Source organism: Bos indicus x Bos taurus, chromosome 12 (genome assembly GCF_003369695.1).
Source record: "Bos indicus x Bos taurus breed Angus x Brahman F1 hybrid chromosome 12, Bos_hybrid_MaternalHap_v2.0, whole genome shotgun sequence".
Taxonomy (NCBI): Eukaryota; Metazoa; Chordata; class Mammalia; order Artiodactyla; family Bovidae; genus Bos; species Bos indicus x Bos taurus.
Genome location: NC_040087.1, coordinates 16,205,082 through 16,224,646, shown reverse-complemented (window position 1 = coordinate 16,224,646; position 19,565 = coordinate 16,205,082). Strand labels below are relative to the sequence as shown.

The following is a 19,565-nucleotide window of genomic DNA, read 5'->3' as shown; positions in this document are numbered from 1 at the left end:
ACGGGAGGAAAGGAAAGGGAGACAAGCCAAATGCCACTTTCCTTGGCTCTTTCACTCCCTGGCGCGTGTCCTGGCTTCGCTCCCACACAGGATGGTCCCTCCTTCCCTGCACATCTGCGTGGCGACGCTGCCCATGAGGATCCTCCTTGCAGCCCCTTCTGCTGTTCATCTCAGCTTGTTTGGTTTCCTTCCTGTTCTGCAAGAGGCTGATTTCTCCTTGGCCGGCTCTATCAGATGAGCTCAAAAGCAGGGCTGCCTCTCTCCTGCTGGCACAAATCCCTTCTTGTGCAGCCTGGCAGGGTTGGGGCGGGCGGCTGCCAGGCTTCTAGTCTCCTCCAAGGGCGCCCTGGCCACAAAGGAACTTTGTGTGTGTGACCATCGGGCACTGGCGGAAGCCCGGCTGGCTAAAGCGGTGAGTCGTTCCTGGTACTCGCTCTCACTGCCCTTGAGACCTGGGGCCTGGGGGGCACTGCGACCAGGAAGACGACCTTCTCCAGGAAAAATAAAATCTGCCTCTGCTTCTCCTGCATGGTTCTTGGTTTGTAATTACCTGTGACTTTCATAGGACTGACCAGTCGATGAGGCAGTCTTGGAAAGGCTATTCCTCAGCACTTAGTGCCTGGGAAATTCTGCTTCCAGATTCCTGGGGGCTGGGGGTTGGTGGGGAGAGGGGAAGGGTGAATAGAGCAGATTTCCATGAGTATTCCTAATTTGGAAAATCTGGGAACTTCTCTGGTGGTCCAGTGGTTAAGAATCTGCCTTCCAGTGCAGGGGATTCATGCTCGATTCCTGGTCTGGGATCTAAGATCCCACATGCTGTGCCAGGCAACTAAGCCCGAAGCATGCTACAACAAAGACTCAGCACAGCCAAAAAAAAAAAAGAAAGAAAAAGAAAATCTGTCCTCTAACTTTCTTAGTTCTAGAGATACTCTTCCAGAATGTGGGCCTCCTCTGTCAGTGACTAGACATGGAATGTGGATATTCAAATTTTAGGATGCCCCTCACAGCAGTGCAAGGCCAGTATATTTACCTCTCTGTGAAAGTTAGTTGTTCAGTCCTGTCCGACTCTTTCAACCACAACTGTAGCCCACCAGGCTCCTCTGTCCATGGAATTCTCCAGGCAAGAATCCTGGAGTGGGTTGGCATTCCCTTTTCCAGGGGATCTTCCCAACCCAGGGACTGAACCTAGGTCTCCTTCATTGCAGCCAGATTCTTTACCATCTGAGCCAGCAGGGAAGCCCATATACCTCTCTGCTGCTGCTGCTGCTGCTAAGTCGCTTCAGTCGTGTCCGACTCTGTTCGACCCCATAGATGGCAGCCCACCAGGCTCTGCCATCCCTGGGATTCTCCAGGCAAGAACACTGGAGTGGGTTGCCATTTCCTTCTCCAATGCATGAAAGTGAAAAGTGAAAGTGAAGTCGCTCAGTCGTGTCCGACTCTTAGTGACCCCATGGACTGCAGCCTTCCAGGCTCCTCCGTCCATGGGATTTTCCAGGCAAGAGTACTGGAGTCGGGTGTCATAGCCTTCTCTGATATACCTCTCTACCTGTTAGTAAAGATGATTTCAAAGTGGCTTCAGAGGGAACTGACCAAACCATACCATCTTGGTCTAAAATCTCCTAGTCTCCCTCCAAGAACACTATCCTAATCTGGGACTCTGTGCAGTCTACCACCGACTCAGTTTGTTTACTTGTTTTTTGCTTTGTTTTTTTGACTAGTAGACTCTCTGATTTACTTTGCATGACGTTGGCCTCCTTCATTTCATTCTTCTGTGTCTTGCTAGTGACTGGCTGGCAACTGGATACACAGTTTAACGTTAGATACCTGCCTTCAAAGCCTGACTCTGCTACTTCCTAGCTGTGTGACCCTGGGCAAGTAACTTAACCTAGCTTAGCCACAGATCCCTCCTCTGTGAAAAGGGAACAAATGATTTTTCTCAGGGATGTTGCTAGGATTGCTGAAAATAATTAGGAAAAGTGCCTGCTGCATACCAGAGACTCAGATGTTAGTACGCACCCCATACGCTTTTCCTTCTTGATTTAATTTAATGCAAACTGTTCCCAGCCGGCCTTCAGTGGACTTGAGTTCCTGGGACAGAACACCAAGCCTCCAGAGTTCTTTCAGGTCAGGCCAATCTAGGCTCAGCAAGAATGCAGTGTGTGCTAAGAAGCTTCGGTCGTATAGGAGTCTTCCTAACCCTATGAACTGTAGCCCGCCAGCCTCCTCTGTCCATGGGATTCGCCAGGCAGGAATACTGGAGTGGGTTGGCATCGCCTCCTCCAGGGGATCTTCCCAACGCAAGGATCCAACCGGGTCTCTTATATCTCCTACATTGGCAGGCGGTTTCTCTACCACTCAGGCCACCTCCTCAAAGGAAGCGGGTAATTGATAGCACGCACTCATTTGGCTCGTGATCCTGATTCTCACTTAGGGCTTCATCCAAGAAGCCACGTCTACGCGGCGCTGCCCCTTAACTACTCCATGCCAGGCTGCACCTAGGAGGGGGGGTGTTCCGAAGAGACACCCGGCAATATAGCCCCAAACACCTGCGACGTGGTTACACAACCTGGAACTGACACAGGGCAAAGCCAAAGAACCTAAAAGGAGTGCGGTGCGGGTTTGGTTTTACCGAGCAGAAGGGCCTCTTCTAAGCCAGCCAGGACTGGCTCACCTGTGTGTTGTTACCCGGCAGGTAACTGGGAGATTCTTTCCCCAACAGACGATGGGGGCGCTGCTGGAGCGCGCTGAAACTCCCTGGGGGGTGGTGTGGGACGTGATGCATTCGGCCGTAGAAACTGTCAGGGCTTGGGCTTCTATTTGTGAAAACTTTCTGTATTGGTTGGTTGCTTCTCCCCAGCCTCCCCCGCGATGCGCGTGCTCCCCGCGGCACAGCTGTGATGGGATTCTAAACCCTGGCTGCCAGCGGACAAGGACGTTTAGGTTGGACGGATGCTGACCCTGGCGTCCTCCGGGTGGGGTTCCGCGGGGTGCAGCCCGCTGAGGTCAGTGAGACGTGGCTCACGCTCCGGGTAAGTTGCAGGTCCCCGCCAGGCCCAGAGCTTGCAGCGCACACTTGAATCCAAATGGCTAAGATAATCATTTCAGGCAATTGTACTGGTGCTAGAGACCACCCGTCTGGGACTCTGGGGTTGGGCGTGGACGTCCGCCAGGTCTGTGATGATCTCGTTTCCACCCCGGAAAGCAAGGTTCCATCCGAGTCCCCCGGCTAGGGTTAGGGAGGGGTTTCCGGAGGCAACCGGGCGGAGAGCTGGGGGCGGGGGGGGGCGGGGTGCACAGCTGCTCCGGCGGACCCCAGCCCGCGCCACCAGGGCCCGGGGTCGGGAGGAGGGCAGGGGGCCCGCGTTCCTTCCAGCTCGCCTCCCCGTCGCCTCCCAGCGAGCAGCAGGCGGGGAAGTGGCGCTTCGCTCCGCTGGGGGCGTTTCTCGGATTTGCTGCTGGAGCCCGGGATATTTTTGGCTGGCGCGGGGAGATGTGGGCGGGGGACGGTGTCAGGGCGCCGCTACCCCCTCGTCGCCCCCTCTCTCCGTCGCTGGGGGGCGCAGTGACCTCGCGACGCCGCTCGGAGCCGGGCCCGTAGAGGAGCCGACGCGCGGCGCCCAGCTGGCTTTTCCGCCGCTGAGGTGAGCGGAACCCGGCCCGGGAGGCGGGGGAGGGCGAGGAGGGTGGTGGAAGGGATGCCAGAGAGGCGTGCGCACAGCGGAGAGTGCGGGGGAGGGGGACCCCAAGATAGGTCAGGGCAATGCTGAGTCCCCCCGACCCGGGGAGATCTTTGCGGAGTTGACCTGCAAAGGGATGAAGTGCGGGGTGGTGGGCGACCCTGTGCTCGGCTTGGGTCCGGAGGGGCGCAGGAGCCGGACCGCCAGGCATGCAGGGCGCAGAGCGACTCTCCCGTGAGCGCAGACCCTGAAGCGGTCCCGGATGCAGAGTGGCTTTTCTCGGTTCCACAAAAGCGCTTACCCAGATGGCGAGGGCCCCCCAGAGGACCACGTCCCCAACACGCCCCAATAAACTGCTGGCACAGCCACTTTCTGCGGCTTAACCGAAGTAGGTGAGAGCCCGAAAGCGGCGCACGGGGCTTCTCTTCGGCCGAGCGCCAGGTGTGGGATCCACCTGCTGAGATTGCGGCGGGGACGCGCCGGTTGCGTTTCACCCTCACCCCACCTGGCCGGTGACCGCACGGGAGGTTTGCTACCGATCTCCCGCGGAGTTGATGCTGTCAGCTTGGGGACTGTAGAGAACCTTCCGAAGAGGGGTCATCTAGCCTCAATGGGAATGAAGACCCAAAGGAAAGGGGATGATCAAGCGCTGCCCTATGTTACTACAGTGCAATTTGAAAGGATCTTTAAATAGGTTTGCAGGCAAGAGTGCAAAGGACTGGGGTTCGGCCGACTTGGGTGTCTTGGACCCTGTCCTGAAGTCGAATAATAGGTCTCGGCAAATCAGGAAACCTCGTTGAACTTCAGTTTGCTCGCGTGAGACGTGGGAGGATCGGAGGTGCTCCACCTCCCTGGGTGGTTTGGAAGATAACGGAGGGAGGGTGGGGTTTTGAAAAGCATCACCTGTGGTTTCTACAAATTTAGCATCGCAGACCACACCTCCTTCCTGGCCCCTAACCGAACCTTGCTTGTAGCGGAGATAAGGACCTTCTCAGCAGCGCTGGAGTTTTCCTGGTTACCTGCCGGGTGAGATGTGCCGATTTCTCAATTTCTTGTTGCAATTCCTCTTCACGGCACAGGCGCCAGTTACTCTGCCCAACAGAGTGTGACATCAGGGCATGAGAACTTTGCTTGGTTCATCAACTTTAGGACGTGTACAAAGTGGGGGCGGTGCTCTGAGAGTTGAGCAAAGTTGAAAGTCGTCGTTGTGGCGGCTAGGTGGGGGGGACTTAGAGGTTTTTTAAAATTTTTATTTATTTATGGCTTTGCAGGGGTTTTCCTGTGTGCAAGCTTTCTTTAGTTGCAGCGAGTCGGGGCTACTCTTTGCTTATTTTAGCTGCATTTGGGGGCTTCTCATTGCAGTGACTTGTCTTGTTGCAGAACACGGGGCTCTAGAGCACAGACTCAGTAGCTGTGGCTCGCTGGACTTAGTTGCCACGTGGCATGTGGGATCTTTCCCCATCAGGGATCCAACCGGGCCTCCCTCATTGCCAGGGAGATTCTTTCCCACTGAGCCACCGGAGAAGCCCCTGAGGGGTTAGATTTGATTGGGCATATTCTCTGGGAGATCAGTTAGCTCCAAAAACATTTTCTGAAGTTGGAGTTCTTGTTTTCTGACGGGAAAATTCTGTCAGAGCCAAGGGTCGACATCCAAGAATAAGCATTTTAATTCGAACATCTTCAGAGGAAGATGGGAGCTCTGGATATGTTTCCTACACAAGTCACACACAGCACATGATAATAGCAGGGAGGAATCTGAATAGTTTCTCTTATTACTAATTTTAGATTCATATTTCTAATACTGAAAGGAGAGATTTGCATGGTTGGTTGGTTGCCTTACTGTTAAAATTTAAGCAGTCCTTTTTAGATAAGCATGTTCAGCCTTCCAGAGATTATAAACGTGAGCAATACTAGAGCGCTTGTGTCATATTTTATCTTTTTATGATACCAAATAGGACCTCTGATTGGCTTTTCCATTTTAACTAAAAGGAGTTGAAAGATGACTCATTTAAGAGTTTGGGAAATACAACTGAGACTGTCTTGCACAGAACTGTAAATCTTATAAAATAACCCTGATGGTGATAATAAAGCCAACTTTTAGACTGTTGTGTGCCAGACTCAGATATGCATATTACAGTCCATTTAGTTCTCACAACAATCTGTTAAGAAACTGAAGCACAGAGAGTTTGAGTGCCTTGCCCAAGGTCACACAGTGAGCAATGAGGAATTTCTCTTCGATTGGCATAATGATTGTAATTGATTGGTACTCTTTTTTTTTTTTCTTCTTCTTCTTCTTAACATCTGCACTGGGTTTTCTCCCAGCCGGGGTGAGAGAGACTGAAGGCTTTGGAGCAGGGATCCTGGATGCTGAACTAGTTGCCAAATTGCTGTGTGGTCTTTATTTTTTTTTTAATTTTATTTTTGGCCGTGCTGGGTCTTCATTGCTGCTCCCTAGGATGGCTCTTCAATGCGGTGCGTAGGTTCTTGTTGTGGTGGCTTCTTTTGCTGCTGGAGCATGGGCTCTAGGGCTCACGGGCTTTCGTAGTTATGGCTCTTGGGCTCAATAGTTGCGGCACATGGGCCTACCTAGTTGCTTTGGGGCTTGTGGCATCTTCTCAGATCAGGGGTCGAACCTGTGTCTGCAGCATTGGCAGGCGGATTCTATACCACTGAGCCACCAGGGAAGCCCTGCTGTGTGGTCTTTACTTCCTTTTTCTGATCCTCACTTCTCTCGTGGACAAAACAGTGCTAATAATCCTATTTTGCTGCTGCTGCTAAGTCGCTTCAGTCGTGTCCGACTCTGTGCGACCCCATAGACGGCAGCCCACCAGGCTCCCCCGTCCCTGGGATTCTCCAGGCAAGAACACTGGCTTGGGTTGCCATTTCCTTCTCCAATGCATGAAAGTGAAAAGTGAAAGTGAAGTCGCTCAGTCGTGTCCAACTCTTCATGACCCCATGGACTGCAGCCCACCAGGCTCCTCCGTCCATGGGATTTTCCAGGCAAGAGTACTGGAGTGGGGTGCCATCACCTTCTCCGATCCTATGTTGAGTGAATGCTTTATTTCTCACTGGAACGTGGAGTGTGAACTGGAAAGAAATGCTTCTCAGAGTGTAAAGGGAAGTTGCAGAGTCCTGTTTTTGTCAGCTGTAACAAATGACTGGCAGATGGCAAATAAATAAAACCTGGAGGGAACTACACATGGGGTGATTTGCCCAGCAATTATGTCTGAAAATTGTTTTTAAAAAAGTCTTTAGTTTCTTCTCTTAGATCCTTAGCATTACCGTCATTAAAAGAGATAAACGCAAATTAGACCTCAATCGTTTTCTGGCAGGGAACATTGAATGGCACCCAGGGCCAACTCATGCTTTTCTGTGGTTGATTTCAGGCGATGAAAATTGGAGGGTGGAGGGTTTTATTTTTTTATCCTTATATTCTTATACGTTCTTTTATTCCAACAAGCTATAGTGAGTCAGAGAACAACTAAGTCCTGAAAATGTATGTAAGTTATTCCTGTGTTCTCTCTTTGTTTGGAAATTGAGGACGGCCACTTTAAATCTGGTAGGTGAGGAAACTTGAACTTCTGAATATACTTACTTTTAAGGGCATTTTTTTTAAGTTTGCTTTTTTTTTTTTTTTTAATGTGGACCATTTTTAAAGTCTTTATGGAATTTGTTACAATATTGTTTCTGTTTTATGTTTTGTTTTTTTGGCCTGGAGGCATGTGAGATTTTAGCTCCCCAACCTGGTATGAATGCACATCTCCTGCATTAGAAGGTGAAGTCTTAACCACTGGGCAACCAGGGAAGTCCCAAGGGTACTTTAAACAATATGGTTCAATTGTCAGATCATTTGAACTGTCTATGACCTACATACAATCTTTTTCTGGGGCTGGGGTTCTCACTGTTAGTTTAGACTCTGGTCTGTAGGGAGATTTGGGCTGGGGGAGGTCACTGTGTCAGTGTTACCAATGTTACCCGGCTCCCAGCAGCTACTCTCTGCTTGGTGACTGATAATCTTCTGGAGAGATGGTTAAGTCCATGAGATGTAAGTCTTCCCTTCACCCCTGTGGTGTTGTGGGTAAGAGCGTGGACTGGGAGCAAGACTAGCCTGGGTTGGAAACTGGCTCCATTGACTAACTGTGCCTCAGTTTCTCTTCTGTGAAATAAAGATGGTGTGGTCTTATCTACCTCTTAGGTTGTTAGGAGGATTGAGTGTGTGTGTATGTGTTTAGAAAGCTTAGAACCGTGTCAGGCATGTAGTAAACGCCCTCCAGGAGTTAGTAATGAATGACTGCTGATGGGTAAGCAATCAGAGGCTAAGTGCTATGGAGCACAGTAGGTCAGTAAATGGGGAGAGTGTACACTTGTAGGGATGCACCTTTTAAAAGGGTGATGGGGAATGTCTCAATCCAAAGGTAGACTTGAATAAGATCAGGACAGGGGTGGGAAGAGGAGGGTAGAAGGGTGTAGGGTGCAGAGGGGTATAGAGGCGTAGGTTGTAGAGGTGACAGGTGAGGAGGACAGACAGGTAACTCGGGGACACAGAAAGACATAGCACATGTTGAAGGTTGTTCGTTTGTTTTTAACCTGGGAATTGTCTTATCGAAAATTTCAAACAGTAAGTAGAGAGAACAGTCCATGTGCCCTCCTCCCATCTTTAACAATGATCAGCGTGGCCCATCGTGTTTCAACCATATCCCTCCCTGGACCTTCCCGCTGTATTATTTTAAACACATCCAAGAAATTCTATCAATTCTAAATCCTTCTGTATATGTTTCTGAAAGATAGGCACTTAACTGAACATGACCATGATACCTAACCGCTCTGACTTTGTCGTCCCATCTATAAATTGGGACCAGTAGAAGCTCCCCTGCAGTGCTGGTGTAAAGAGAAGGGTGGACGCCTGGAACCCTCAGCGCAAACAAGCAGTGCCCGGAACTCAGCCATCTCACCGATGGTGGTGGTGTCGTTACCGGCCCTTGGGGGTTTTCCTGCAAGGTTCAGTCGTGGCATTCTTACTTCTTGCTCTCTCCCTCTCCATACTTACTTTCGGCATATTTATTCCTGCTCCCTTTGTCTAGTCTCTATTTCCCCTTTCACCTTTCAGTTCCACTGTTCTCAGCCTGACTCTCAGCTCATGCTCCTTGGATGCCCATGGTCCACAGACTAACAGCATCTCTAGTCTTTCTAGACCTTTTGGAAGGGAGATGGCCTTGGCCCATTTCATTTTTTCAACAGCATTATTGAGATGCAGATAGAATTGACATCGCATAAATTCACCCATTGGAAGTGTACAATCCAGTGGTTTTCCTATCTTCACAGATATGTGACAGCATTACCATAGTTGATTTGAAAACATTTAGAACCTCAGAAAGATATTTTTACCTGTCGCCCCTATCTTCCCATCCCCCAAAGGAACTGCTAATGTACTTTCTGTCTCTATGGGTTTGCCTATTCTGGACAATTTCATTCATTCATAAAGAAATAACTATTTTTTGTCAATGAGTTCTTTCACTTAGTAGGATGTTTTCAGGGCTCAGTCATATTGTAGCATGTATTAGTACTTCCCTTCTTACTATGGCTGAACGATATTACACTGTATGGCTGTCTGTCTGTCCAGTTGCTGTGCTGTGTTCAACTCTTTGCGACCCCATGAACTACAGCATGCCAGGCTTCCTTTTCCTTCACCATCTCCTGGTGTTTGGTCAAACTCACATTCATTGAGTTGGTGATGCCATCCAACCATCTCATCCTCTGTCGTCCCCCTTCTCCTCCTGCCCTCAATCTTTCCTAGCATCAGGGTCTCTTCCAGTGAATTGGCTCTTCACATCAGGTGGCCAGAGTAGCATCCTTTATTTATTGATAGATGGACATTTGGGTTGTTTCTACTTTTTAACTGTTCTGAACAACGCTGCCGCTAACACTCATGTGTGTATAGAAATAACAAATCACTGTGTTGTGTAACAGGAACTATTACAGTGTAGGAGGTCAACTATACTCCAAAAACAAATTTTAAAAGAGGAGATCAGACATTTGGTTGCCAGTGATGACAGTGGAGGGAGCGGGGAGGGACACCTGGATAAAAGCCGTCGAAGGTACAGACTTCCAGCTCTAAGATAAATAAGTACTAGAGTTGGAATGTACAACAGGATGAATATACGTAACACTGCTGTGTGTTATGTGTGAATGTCGTCAAGAGGGTGAACCCTGAGCGTTCTCTTCACGAGGAAAAATATTTCTTTCTCTTTCTTTACTTTTATGACTTTATGAGAGGATGGATGTTCACTAAACTTACTGTGATAATGGCTTCATGATGTATGTAAATGAAATCATTATGCTGTACCCTTAAACTGAAATATATCTCAATTTAAGAATATTTACATGGGAGTTTTTATGTTAACATATACTTTTGTTTCTCTGGGACATGTAGCCAGGAATGGGATTGCTTGCTCATGTAACTGTGTGTTGAACCTTTTGAAGAACTCTCAAACTGTTGTCTAATATGGCTCCCCACTTTATTGAACCGGCCAAAAAGTTCATCTGGATTTTTCCAACCCAATATTTGGCCCAAACATGGGAATCTAGCCATTTTTCAAGTACAGGTACCTAGCCTTACTTTGGGTAAACTTTTATATTAATATTTTTCTAAGTCTTATTTAGTTATCTAATTATATTCATGTATAAGTCTTTTTTGTTATTGACTTTTGTATGTAAGATTTTGAGTAAAGCATTACTTGAGCAGTGGCCCCTAAAGGGGAAGTTATGTACCTTTAGGGTACAAGATGAGTCATTGGAAAGCAAGAACAAAATGCTATGCTCTTGGATCTGTTTCAACAATGCCTTATAGTTACACAATGTATCAGAATATCTATGCATATGTAAGATTTATAAGTAAATAGTCATATCAAATAGGAAGTCATATAAAATTCTGGGGACAACTGTTCTAAAGGCATGGGATCAAATATATGCAGCGGTGTGGTTCTTAATCCCATGCTTGTGACACATCTGATGGGGAAATTCTTAAAATTACTTTGCTAAGGAAATTGAAAATATCCTGCTACTTTCAGCCCACATGGAACACGTAACTACCAGGGGAAGGAGCTTTGCATCAGGTGTCGGACTTTTATTTTTGTTCTGCTGATTGCTAATAGACTTTGGGTGAGTCCCTTGATGGGCTGCACTTCAGTTCCCAGACTGGCCTAAGAACACCTGAAACGTCATAACTTTTCACTGTGCAGAATGAGAGTGTTAAGTGTGACATATGCAGTGACCACAGCGGAAGTCAGTCATTTGTGCATCTTGGGCAACCCTGAAGTCTTCTTAGGCAAATATCTGGGGTTCCTTGACCTCTGCCCTGGCTGGGTCTTCCCCTTCCCACCCCACCCTGCTTTCTGTCCTTCCTCTGTGTTCTTCTGACAAATGACCTTCACGAGTAAGGGTCACTGCCAAGGTTAAGCTGCCCAGAGAGGAGTCAGGTGGTGCCACCAGCCACCTCTGCAGGCTGGTACTGCTTGCTCCCTGCGCTGTTCTCTTGAGAGCACAGTGTGCAGCACATGCGCAGGGAAGGTACAGCTGTCTGCAAACTGCAGTTGACTCCGATTCCCAGCCCCTGACATGGAAGCCGCGAAGTCTCCTTAGTGGGCATCTTGATGATTTCTGGGTGAGCTGTGATTGCTGGAGTCTGCAGATGTCCTGGAGGGATATGAGCCTTTGTTTAAAGTCAAAACACAAAGGGAAGTGGATACAGAGAGATGGGAAGAGGTTCTGGGGAACTGTCTTAACCAAAGGGCTCACGTGGCATGGCTCAAGATCGTTTCAGTCTCTGGTTGCTTCTGTCTCTTACTGGGCATGCTCACTAAGACACCACAAAGCTGCAAAGAATGAATGTGACCTTTCACGCTCAACTCTTGTGTGCGATTTCTCTTCTCTAACATCCTCTGTTCTAAGGAAATTGTTGGCAGCCGTTTTAGGTCGTGATCTCCAGTTTCTTCTACAGGGTGATGCCTGTTCTTGGATTCCTTTCTTAGGCAACAGAAATAGCCAATATAACCATGCTTAGGTACTATTGGTGAGTTTGTTCATTCTTTTATTCATACACTCAATGTATTTGTTGGGCACCTATCTATTATGTGCCCCTGTTCTAGATACCAGGGGCAGAGCAGTGATCAAAATAAAAATTACATCACTGATTCACTTCATTGTACAGCAGAAACTAACACAGCATTGTAAAGCAATGCTTCTCCAATTAAAACAAAAAAACCCCAAAACCTGGGGACTTCCCTAGTGGCTAAGACTGCATTCCCAATGCAAGGGGCCCGGGTTTAATCCCTGGTCAGGGAACTAGGTCCTACACTCCCCAACAAAGGTCAAAGATCCTACATGCTGCAACTAAAACCCAGTGCAGCCAAATAAATAAATAAAAAGAGCCCTCAAAGATTTTACATTCGAGTGGGTGTTAGTCATTGAGGTTAAACAAAATGATGATTAGTGGTGAGGAGTAAGGAGGAAAAAAATAGAGTTGCCAAGGGGGAGAGGAGCTATTAGGGATGGGCAGTTGCCATTATTTATAGGGTAACCAGGGAGGCCGATCTGAGAAGATAACATTTAAGCTGAGCCTTTACTCTGATGCTCCCAGCGATGTGTTCAGGCACTAGTTAATGCTGAGGCAGAGAAAACCCCAGATCCTAAACCTGACGTACTTTACCTATTCATCGAGTATCTTTAAGATTGTTAGGGGTATTGGCTGCTAAAGGTGTTTATCTACCATTAAAACGCTGGCTGCTTGGGCCTCCCTGGTGACTCAGATGGTAAAGAATCTGCTTGCAATGCAGAAGACCTGGGTTCGATACTGGGTTGGGAAGATCCCCTCTTGAAGGGAATGGCAACGCACTTCACATTCTTGCCTGGAGAATCCCATGGACAGAGGAACCTGGTGGGCTACAGTCCGTGGGATCAGAGAGAGTCGGACACAACTGAGCGACTAATACTGTGATCTACTGGGCTTTGGGGGGCCACTCTAGAGGTCATGGTGGCTCACAATGAGTCATCTTCCCCTTTTGCAAAGGTTGCATCTTTGGAGTGGATGTTGTACCCCAGTCATTCTCTGTGGGACCACTGAGTCCAGTGCACAGGGACCTTCCAGAATGACTTAGGGTGGGTGGGGGAAGTCCTGGAGTCTCTCCTTTGTCTAGGGCCTTTGCTGCTGCCCATGTGTTGGGAAGTCCTGGAATCTCTCCTGTGTCTAGGGCCTTTGCTGCTGCCCATGTGTTAACTAGTAATCTGGCCTGTGTTTACTCTCAAAAGGAAAATCCCAGTAGCAATGACAGTAAGCTTTGCAGCTAAATTTCTCTTCCTTTAATATGTGGTTGGAGATTGATTTTTATCTTTGCACATAAGCATCTCTGATCCAAAGGAGCTCATTTATGACAGTGGGAAGGACTTTGAGAAGATGCCAATCATTCCTTAGATTCAGATGATCTACTGCCAGTCAGTACCTGTGATGTATCAACGTATGTGCTTAGTCCCTGTCCCCTCTCTGGCAGAATGTAGGCTACTGGAAGGCAGGAAGCTTATCTTAGTCACCACTGTTACCCCCCCGTGCTACCAAAACAAAAACAATGCCAGTCATGTAGTATATGCTCAATAAATATCTGTTTAGTTGAATTACAGTTTGTAACCAGTGTGGCAATAAGCAACATAACCAGCAACAATTTCTTGATAGCTCATGAATCATCTGTTGCCCCAAAGATCAAGAGATAGAGACGATATCTTCTCACCAGGAACTGGACTTTGTTTCCAATCATTGCTGTACCCTCTGTGTTCAAGTGCCTCTCAGGGAAACTCTTGCTTCTTAATGAGTGTTCAGCCTGGCTTGCCATCCTTTCTCTGCCACTACCCAGCTGTGACCTTAGATATAGCTTGAATTTCTGTGGTTCTATTCCCGCTCTAAAAAGTTCTTATTTTATAACCTGGCACAGCCAAGATCTGTGGGCTCTTTGTGTGAAACAAGAACATTTTTCTAGAAGGAAGTAGAACAAGCACCTGCTTCTGAAAATTACTTTTTATAAGAAAGTCTGTTTTTGCTCAGTGCAGTTGTTTCCATATCTGAGAGGCTCATAATTAACATCATTCTCTTTGAATTATTAACTTTAATCTGTTTATAAAAACACAGGGATCACACTATTACTTACCATATGATTTCTCAGCTGTAATCATCTATCACAGAAAACTAAATATGATATGTAGAAATATGAGAATAAAACATGACTTACATAGCTCCATTCTTTTGGAAGTAGTAAGATTATCACAGGCCATGGGCTGAGAACTAAAATTAGAAGTAGTAAAAGAAAAGATATAATAAAAGAAAATCAACAAAAGCTATGTGAAGATGTTCATTGCTGTATATTTTATTATAGTAAAAAACTGAAGATAAATTTTCATTAATAGGAATATGACTAAGAAATTATGATACATTTATACCCTAAAAGTGGTAAGATAGTTTAAAAAAAAAAGAGTATGTGCCCTCAAGACATATTATTGAGAGAAAAAGAAAGTATATTCAGCATATGTCCCATGTGATCACGTGTGTATAAAAAAGAAAACATGACAAATCTTCTGATCTGACATATGTATGTTAATTCATAGAAGATCTGGAAGGAATAAAATGGTTAACAGTGTTATTTCTGGGAAAGAATTGGGGTTGGTGGGGCTTGGTGTGATGAGAAGGCCTCACTTTTTACTCTAGACTTCTATGTTTGGGGCATTTTATAAAACCATAGTCATGGGTTGGCTTTTTTTTTTTTGTAATTATAACTTGAAATTACTGGAGAGGAAAAGATGTGTGACAGAAATTGGGGCACAGGTGGGATTTGAGCTCAGGAGAAGGAAGATGAAACACTTCAGATAGTGACAGCTGGCAGTTTATCGCCAAATCCTGTGATATTTTGTGACTGATGATCTGGAGATTGTGTTCTCAGGATGGCATATATATACACATTCAGTTCAGTCCAGTCGCTCAGCTGTGTCTGACTCTTTGTGAATCCATGGACTGCAGGACGCCAGGCCTCCCTGTCCATCACCAACTCCCGGAGTTTATGCAAACTCATGTCCATTGAGTTGGTGTACACACACACACACACACACACATATATGTCTGTCTGTCTGTCTCCTGCATCAGTCTTCCCTGGTAGCTCAGTGGTAAAGAATCTGTCTCCCAATGCAGGAGACATAGGTTTGATTCCTGGTCTGGAAAGATCTCCTGGAGAAGGAAATGGCGAGCCGTTCCAGTATTCTTGCCTGGGAAATGCTATGGACAGAGGAGCCTGGTGGATTACAGTCCATGGGGTCACAAAGAGTCGGACACGACTTAGTGACTGAACAACATTGTCTCCTGCATCACTCCAAAAGCTGTGACCTAGAATGGAAGACCCCCAAATCAAGAAAACCCAAAGATTTTTAGAACGATTTTCACATTGCCTTTTTGGGTCTATTTGTAAGCATTGGGTGAGAAAAATTTCATATCTTTAGGAAACAGGGACTCACTCTCATCTCTGATGAGAAGGTCTGCCATGATACTACAGCAGTTGTATCAATCACAGAAGTCTTTTCTCTAGCCTGTAACTCTGTTTTCATTTTGGTGGATTTGTTCACTCAGTCTGTAGCTCTTACTGAGCCCCCATTGGCCACTCTGAGACAAGGCCCCTGCTTTCCTGGAGCTTCTAGTCGGGGGTGGAGAGCTAGACGAGGATGACAGTAAGCAGCAGGAAGTGACAGCTGCTGTGCTGAAGATTAAGCAAAGTGGTGTGATAAGGTGTAACCAGGGAACTGTGTGGTGGTTAGGAAAGACTTCTTTGAGGAAGTCATTCATAAACCCAGGAGTGTATAAGACAGGAAGGTGTCAGATGTGTGGTCATTTGAGGGGAGAGCCGTCCACGCAGAGGGACTAGAACAGAAGCTGAACAAGAGCTTGTGGGAGTCAAGAGCTTGCTTCGTAGCTGGGACTGACAGAGGGTGGACAGGCCAGAGAAGTCTGCAGGACAGGGTTGTGTCGTGCGTGGAGAACAAGGTAAGGATTTTGGATTTTATTCAGGATTTAATGGGAAGCTATGATGGAGGTGGGAGTTGTCAACTTTAAAAAATATACGTGAGAGTTACAAGTTAAGTTTTATTTTATATAATTTTATTTATATTAATATAATTTATAATTATTAATATAATTATTGATGTGATTTATAATTATATAATTTTCATTTATATATTTTTTAGCTGTGCTGGGTCTTTGTTGCTGCACAGGCTTTTCTCTAGTTGCAGCTCATGGGCTCAGTAGTTGAGTTCCTGGGCTGTAGAGCACTGGCTCAGTGGTTGTGGTGCACAGGCTTAGTTGCTCGTCAGCAGGTGGGATCTTCCCAGTCCAGGGATCGAACTTGTGTCTCCTGCATTGGCAGGCGGATTCTTTACTACTGAGCCACCAGGGAAGCCTGTGAGTTAAGTTTTATTTGAGGCAAAATGAGGGGTCTCGCCTGGGAGACAGCACCTCTGATAGCTCTGAGAAACTGCTCCAAGGAGGCGGGGGAAGGTCAGTATATATGTGATTTTAGTATTGCGAGAGTATATGCAATCAAGCACATATTTTCCCAAAAGTTTTCTGCTAGTCTTCGTGATGCTTTCTGCTAGTCATGAGTAGTCATCACCATGAAGGATTTTAGGGCTTTTCTAGATATGAGGAGATATACGAGTTGGATCATAAAATCAGCTCCTGAAAACATCTAACTATCTGGAGACCTATCCTGCCGGTCCTGCTCGCCCCCGGAGCACAGGGTGCCTCCTTTCTGCTCTCCACCCTGAACCCCTTCAGGGAGTGTTGAAAATCAGTAGCTTCAGCGTCTCGTTTAATCCTTGTAGAGGTAGACGGCAAGTGCCAATGTGTAGTTGACAGGGTCAGATAGGGGATTGATTTAGATTTATAAAAGATATCTCTGAATAACTTGATTATAAGCAGGTGAGAGAAGAATCAGGGAGACCACTGGAAAAATGGTGCCTTAGACTAGGTGGCAGCTATAGATGTAAGCTCGTTGTTGTTGTGCTCAGTCACGTCTGACTCTCTGTGACTCCATGGACTGTAACCTGCCAGGATCCTTTGTCCTTGGGATTTCCTAGACAAGAATACCAGATTGGGTTGCCATTTCCTCCTCCAGGGATCTTCCCCACCCAGAGATCGGACCTAAGTCTCCTGCCTCTCCTGCATCAGCAGGCAGATTCTTTACCTCTGAGCTACCGGGGAAGTTCAGGAATAAGCTTGCTGGTGGGTTAAAGATGGAGAGCTCTGGAAGATAGGGTCATGATGACTCCTAGATTTGAGACTTCAGCAACTGGGGCGGGGGTATGTTTCCTGAGATGGGGAAAACCAGGAAGGAGCAGATTTGGCTGGAGGGGCGGGGTGGGGGGGCAGTGCAGAAATCGGTGTTTCTTTGGATATATCAGGTGTGATGCCCCTAGACAAATGTCAAATAAGCAGTAGGATACACTCGTCTGGAGTTCAGGGGAGGTCAGGGGAGGTCAGGAATACAGATCTATGTGGGAGTCACCTGTATACATAAAGATGACGTTTAAAGCCCTGGAACTTTATGAGGACCAGAGCCTCGGCTCATTGAACTGTACCCATGGACTTCACCCTTCATTTAGGCTCAGTGTCCAAGCAGACACCTTCATTGCTAAACCTTCCCCTTGCCAATCTCACAGTGACTGTTGAAGGCTCAGCTTTACAATGTGAGGGACAGTGGGAGAGTGTTAGGAAGACACACGTGCTGGGCTGTAATTAGTGACGAGTGCTTCTCATCTGTGTCGCTCTCAACATTGTAATCATTGCCTAATTTACTAATGCTAAAAATGGAGCTAAAAAGCGAGTGGACCGTTTTAAAAAGACAGCATCTAGATCACAGTGTGTTCTTTAGATATTGTAAGCAAATCATGAATTTTTATTGCTTTTATAATCTAAGTAAGTTTCATAAGCTCGTGTAAAGTTACACAAAACCAAGTTTTTAGTGCTGTTGGTTGTTCTCGGTTTCACATGCCATGGGTCCACTTTGTTGAAATACGACCACAAACTAAATAAAAAGAAGAAACATAAATATACTACCATATGTAAAATAGCTAGCTAGTGGGAACCTACTGTTAAGCAGGCAGCTCAGCTCAGTGCTCTGTGATGACCCAGAAGGGTGGGGTGGGGGTTGGGAGGAATATCCAAGAGGGAGGGGATATAGGTATACTTAGAGCTGATTCACTTCTTTTGTACAGCAGATGCTAACACAACATTGTAAAGCAATTATACCCCAACAATAATAATTTAAAAACCTACAAAAACATGTCTTTACTCCTAGGCAGCATTCCCATTTTGGGTTTGACATTTAATTTTGAAATAATGCATGGGATGTTTTACATTTTGCTGTTGTTTTAGTTTTTTATCAGCAGTATCCTTATACGGCTTTATCCTTGCATGAAAAGAATTATTTTTATGCTTTGAAACCCCTTTCCTATCTCAGTGTCATATCCCTTACATTTGCTGCTAGTTTTATGGCAAACTTATTTATTAATATTTTACTTGTAAATCTAAGTGGAATTTACTGTGTTGTATAGGGAAAAATCCAGACTCTGTTGAAACATGAAGTTTCTTTGCTTCCTCATAAGAATGTGGAGTTAAAAAAATATGACTGAGCCCTTGTTTATGGTAAATGTTTCTCACTCATTGCAGATAAGCTCTCCAGCCCTCCAACTCACCATGTGGTGAGTTCAAGGTCCAGTCCAACAGCACAGGGGAATTCACACTAGCCCTGAGCCCTGAAGATGGTGTCACAGTCTTCGGGCCGGCAGGACTCACCTGTGGACCCCTGGGAAGGGGTCAGCGATGACCCAGGCAACACTGATGGCTTGCCCAGCCTCCTGGACACTGAGCACCCCTTCTGCCCCTCAGACATCAGGTTCACAAGGCACAGAGCTGCCTGGATTAACCCTCCGTGTGCGCAGCAACAGCTGCAGGATGCATCCCCCCAGGTGCTCGCAGTGGGGAACAGAGAGAGCCACACTGCGTCCAACACCAAATCTCCCTTGGGCACTTCACCCTTGTCTCTTGGTGACTCCGTGGTGGAGACATCACTGCCGAAGGGCACCACAGACTCTCTGGGCAGCTCCTCTGCCTGGGGCACAGCTGGCAATGGCAGTGACTCCTCTGTTACCTTGAAGGAAGAGCGGGCAGGGCTTCCAAGACGCTGTCCTCACACATCTCTGATCACGAGCTCCAAGACTGTGTCTGGTCCCCCATGTCCTGAGGATGGCAGGGCTTTTTTCAAGCCTTCCCAGCTGACAGCTTCTGCTGATGCAGGTAACTCTAGTTTGGACTTCCACCCTTCCTGTCTGATCTCACACCTGCTCTTGCTTGGGGCTGAGGCTGAGTGTTCCTCGTGAGGAAAAGGCTACCGGTTTTCCAGGATGCTCACCAGCCAGGGCACCAGCTCAGTTCATATCTTCTTTAGCCCAGCCACTGGGAGGGTCACAACTGATGGAGTCAAGAATTCCCTTTCTCCTGAGACTGTAGGAGAACTTACTCAATAATCAGTGTCAGCTGTCATCTTGGAGCATGGGTATGGGCCCTGCAGGAGAGCACCAGAAGTGCTCTGCATTTAGCATGATGGTGGAAGGTGATCCCCACAGAGTGAGCCCCGGTTCACACCAGTGCTCATGTGGGAGAGGAACACGCCTCACCTGTTAGATTTACCTGGACAGGGTGTGACTAGAAAAATAGTAAGGTTTAAAAACAGGAACCACAATTCCTCCAAACTGGACAAAACTTTTTTCCAATTAAAACCAGGTCTCCCGTTGCTCTAAGGTCAGGCACAT

The 19,565-nt window shown here is 46.9% G+C and overlaps 1 protein-coding gene across 5 annotated transcripts in view; it reads left to right on the top strand.

Moving 5' to 3' along the window:
- The first annotated feature begins 226 nt into the window (after positions 1 to 226).
- RUBCNL (rubicon like autophagy enhancer) overlaps positions 227 to 19,565 on the top strand; it is a 41,995-nt gene continuing 22,656 nt past the window's right edge. The window contains exons 1-2 of one of the 5 annotated variants that reach the window (XM_027557223.1): positions 227 to 412; positions 18,424 to 19,050. In XM_027557223.1, coding sequence (XP_027413024.1) covers positions 18,516 to 19,050 — 535 coding nt within the window. In that variant the 5' untranslated portion in view covers positions 227 to 412; positions 18,424 to 18,515. Of the gene's footprint in view, positions 413 to 2,811; positions 3,030 to 3,356; positions 3,642 to 3,747; positions 4,704 to 15,050; positions 15,742 to 18,423; positions 19,051 to 19,565 lie in introns of those variants that run through there. The other 4 variants (XM_027557218.1, XM_027557219.1, XM_027557222.1 and 1 more) reach the window with 4 other exon arrangements.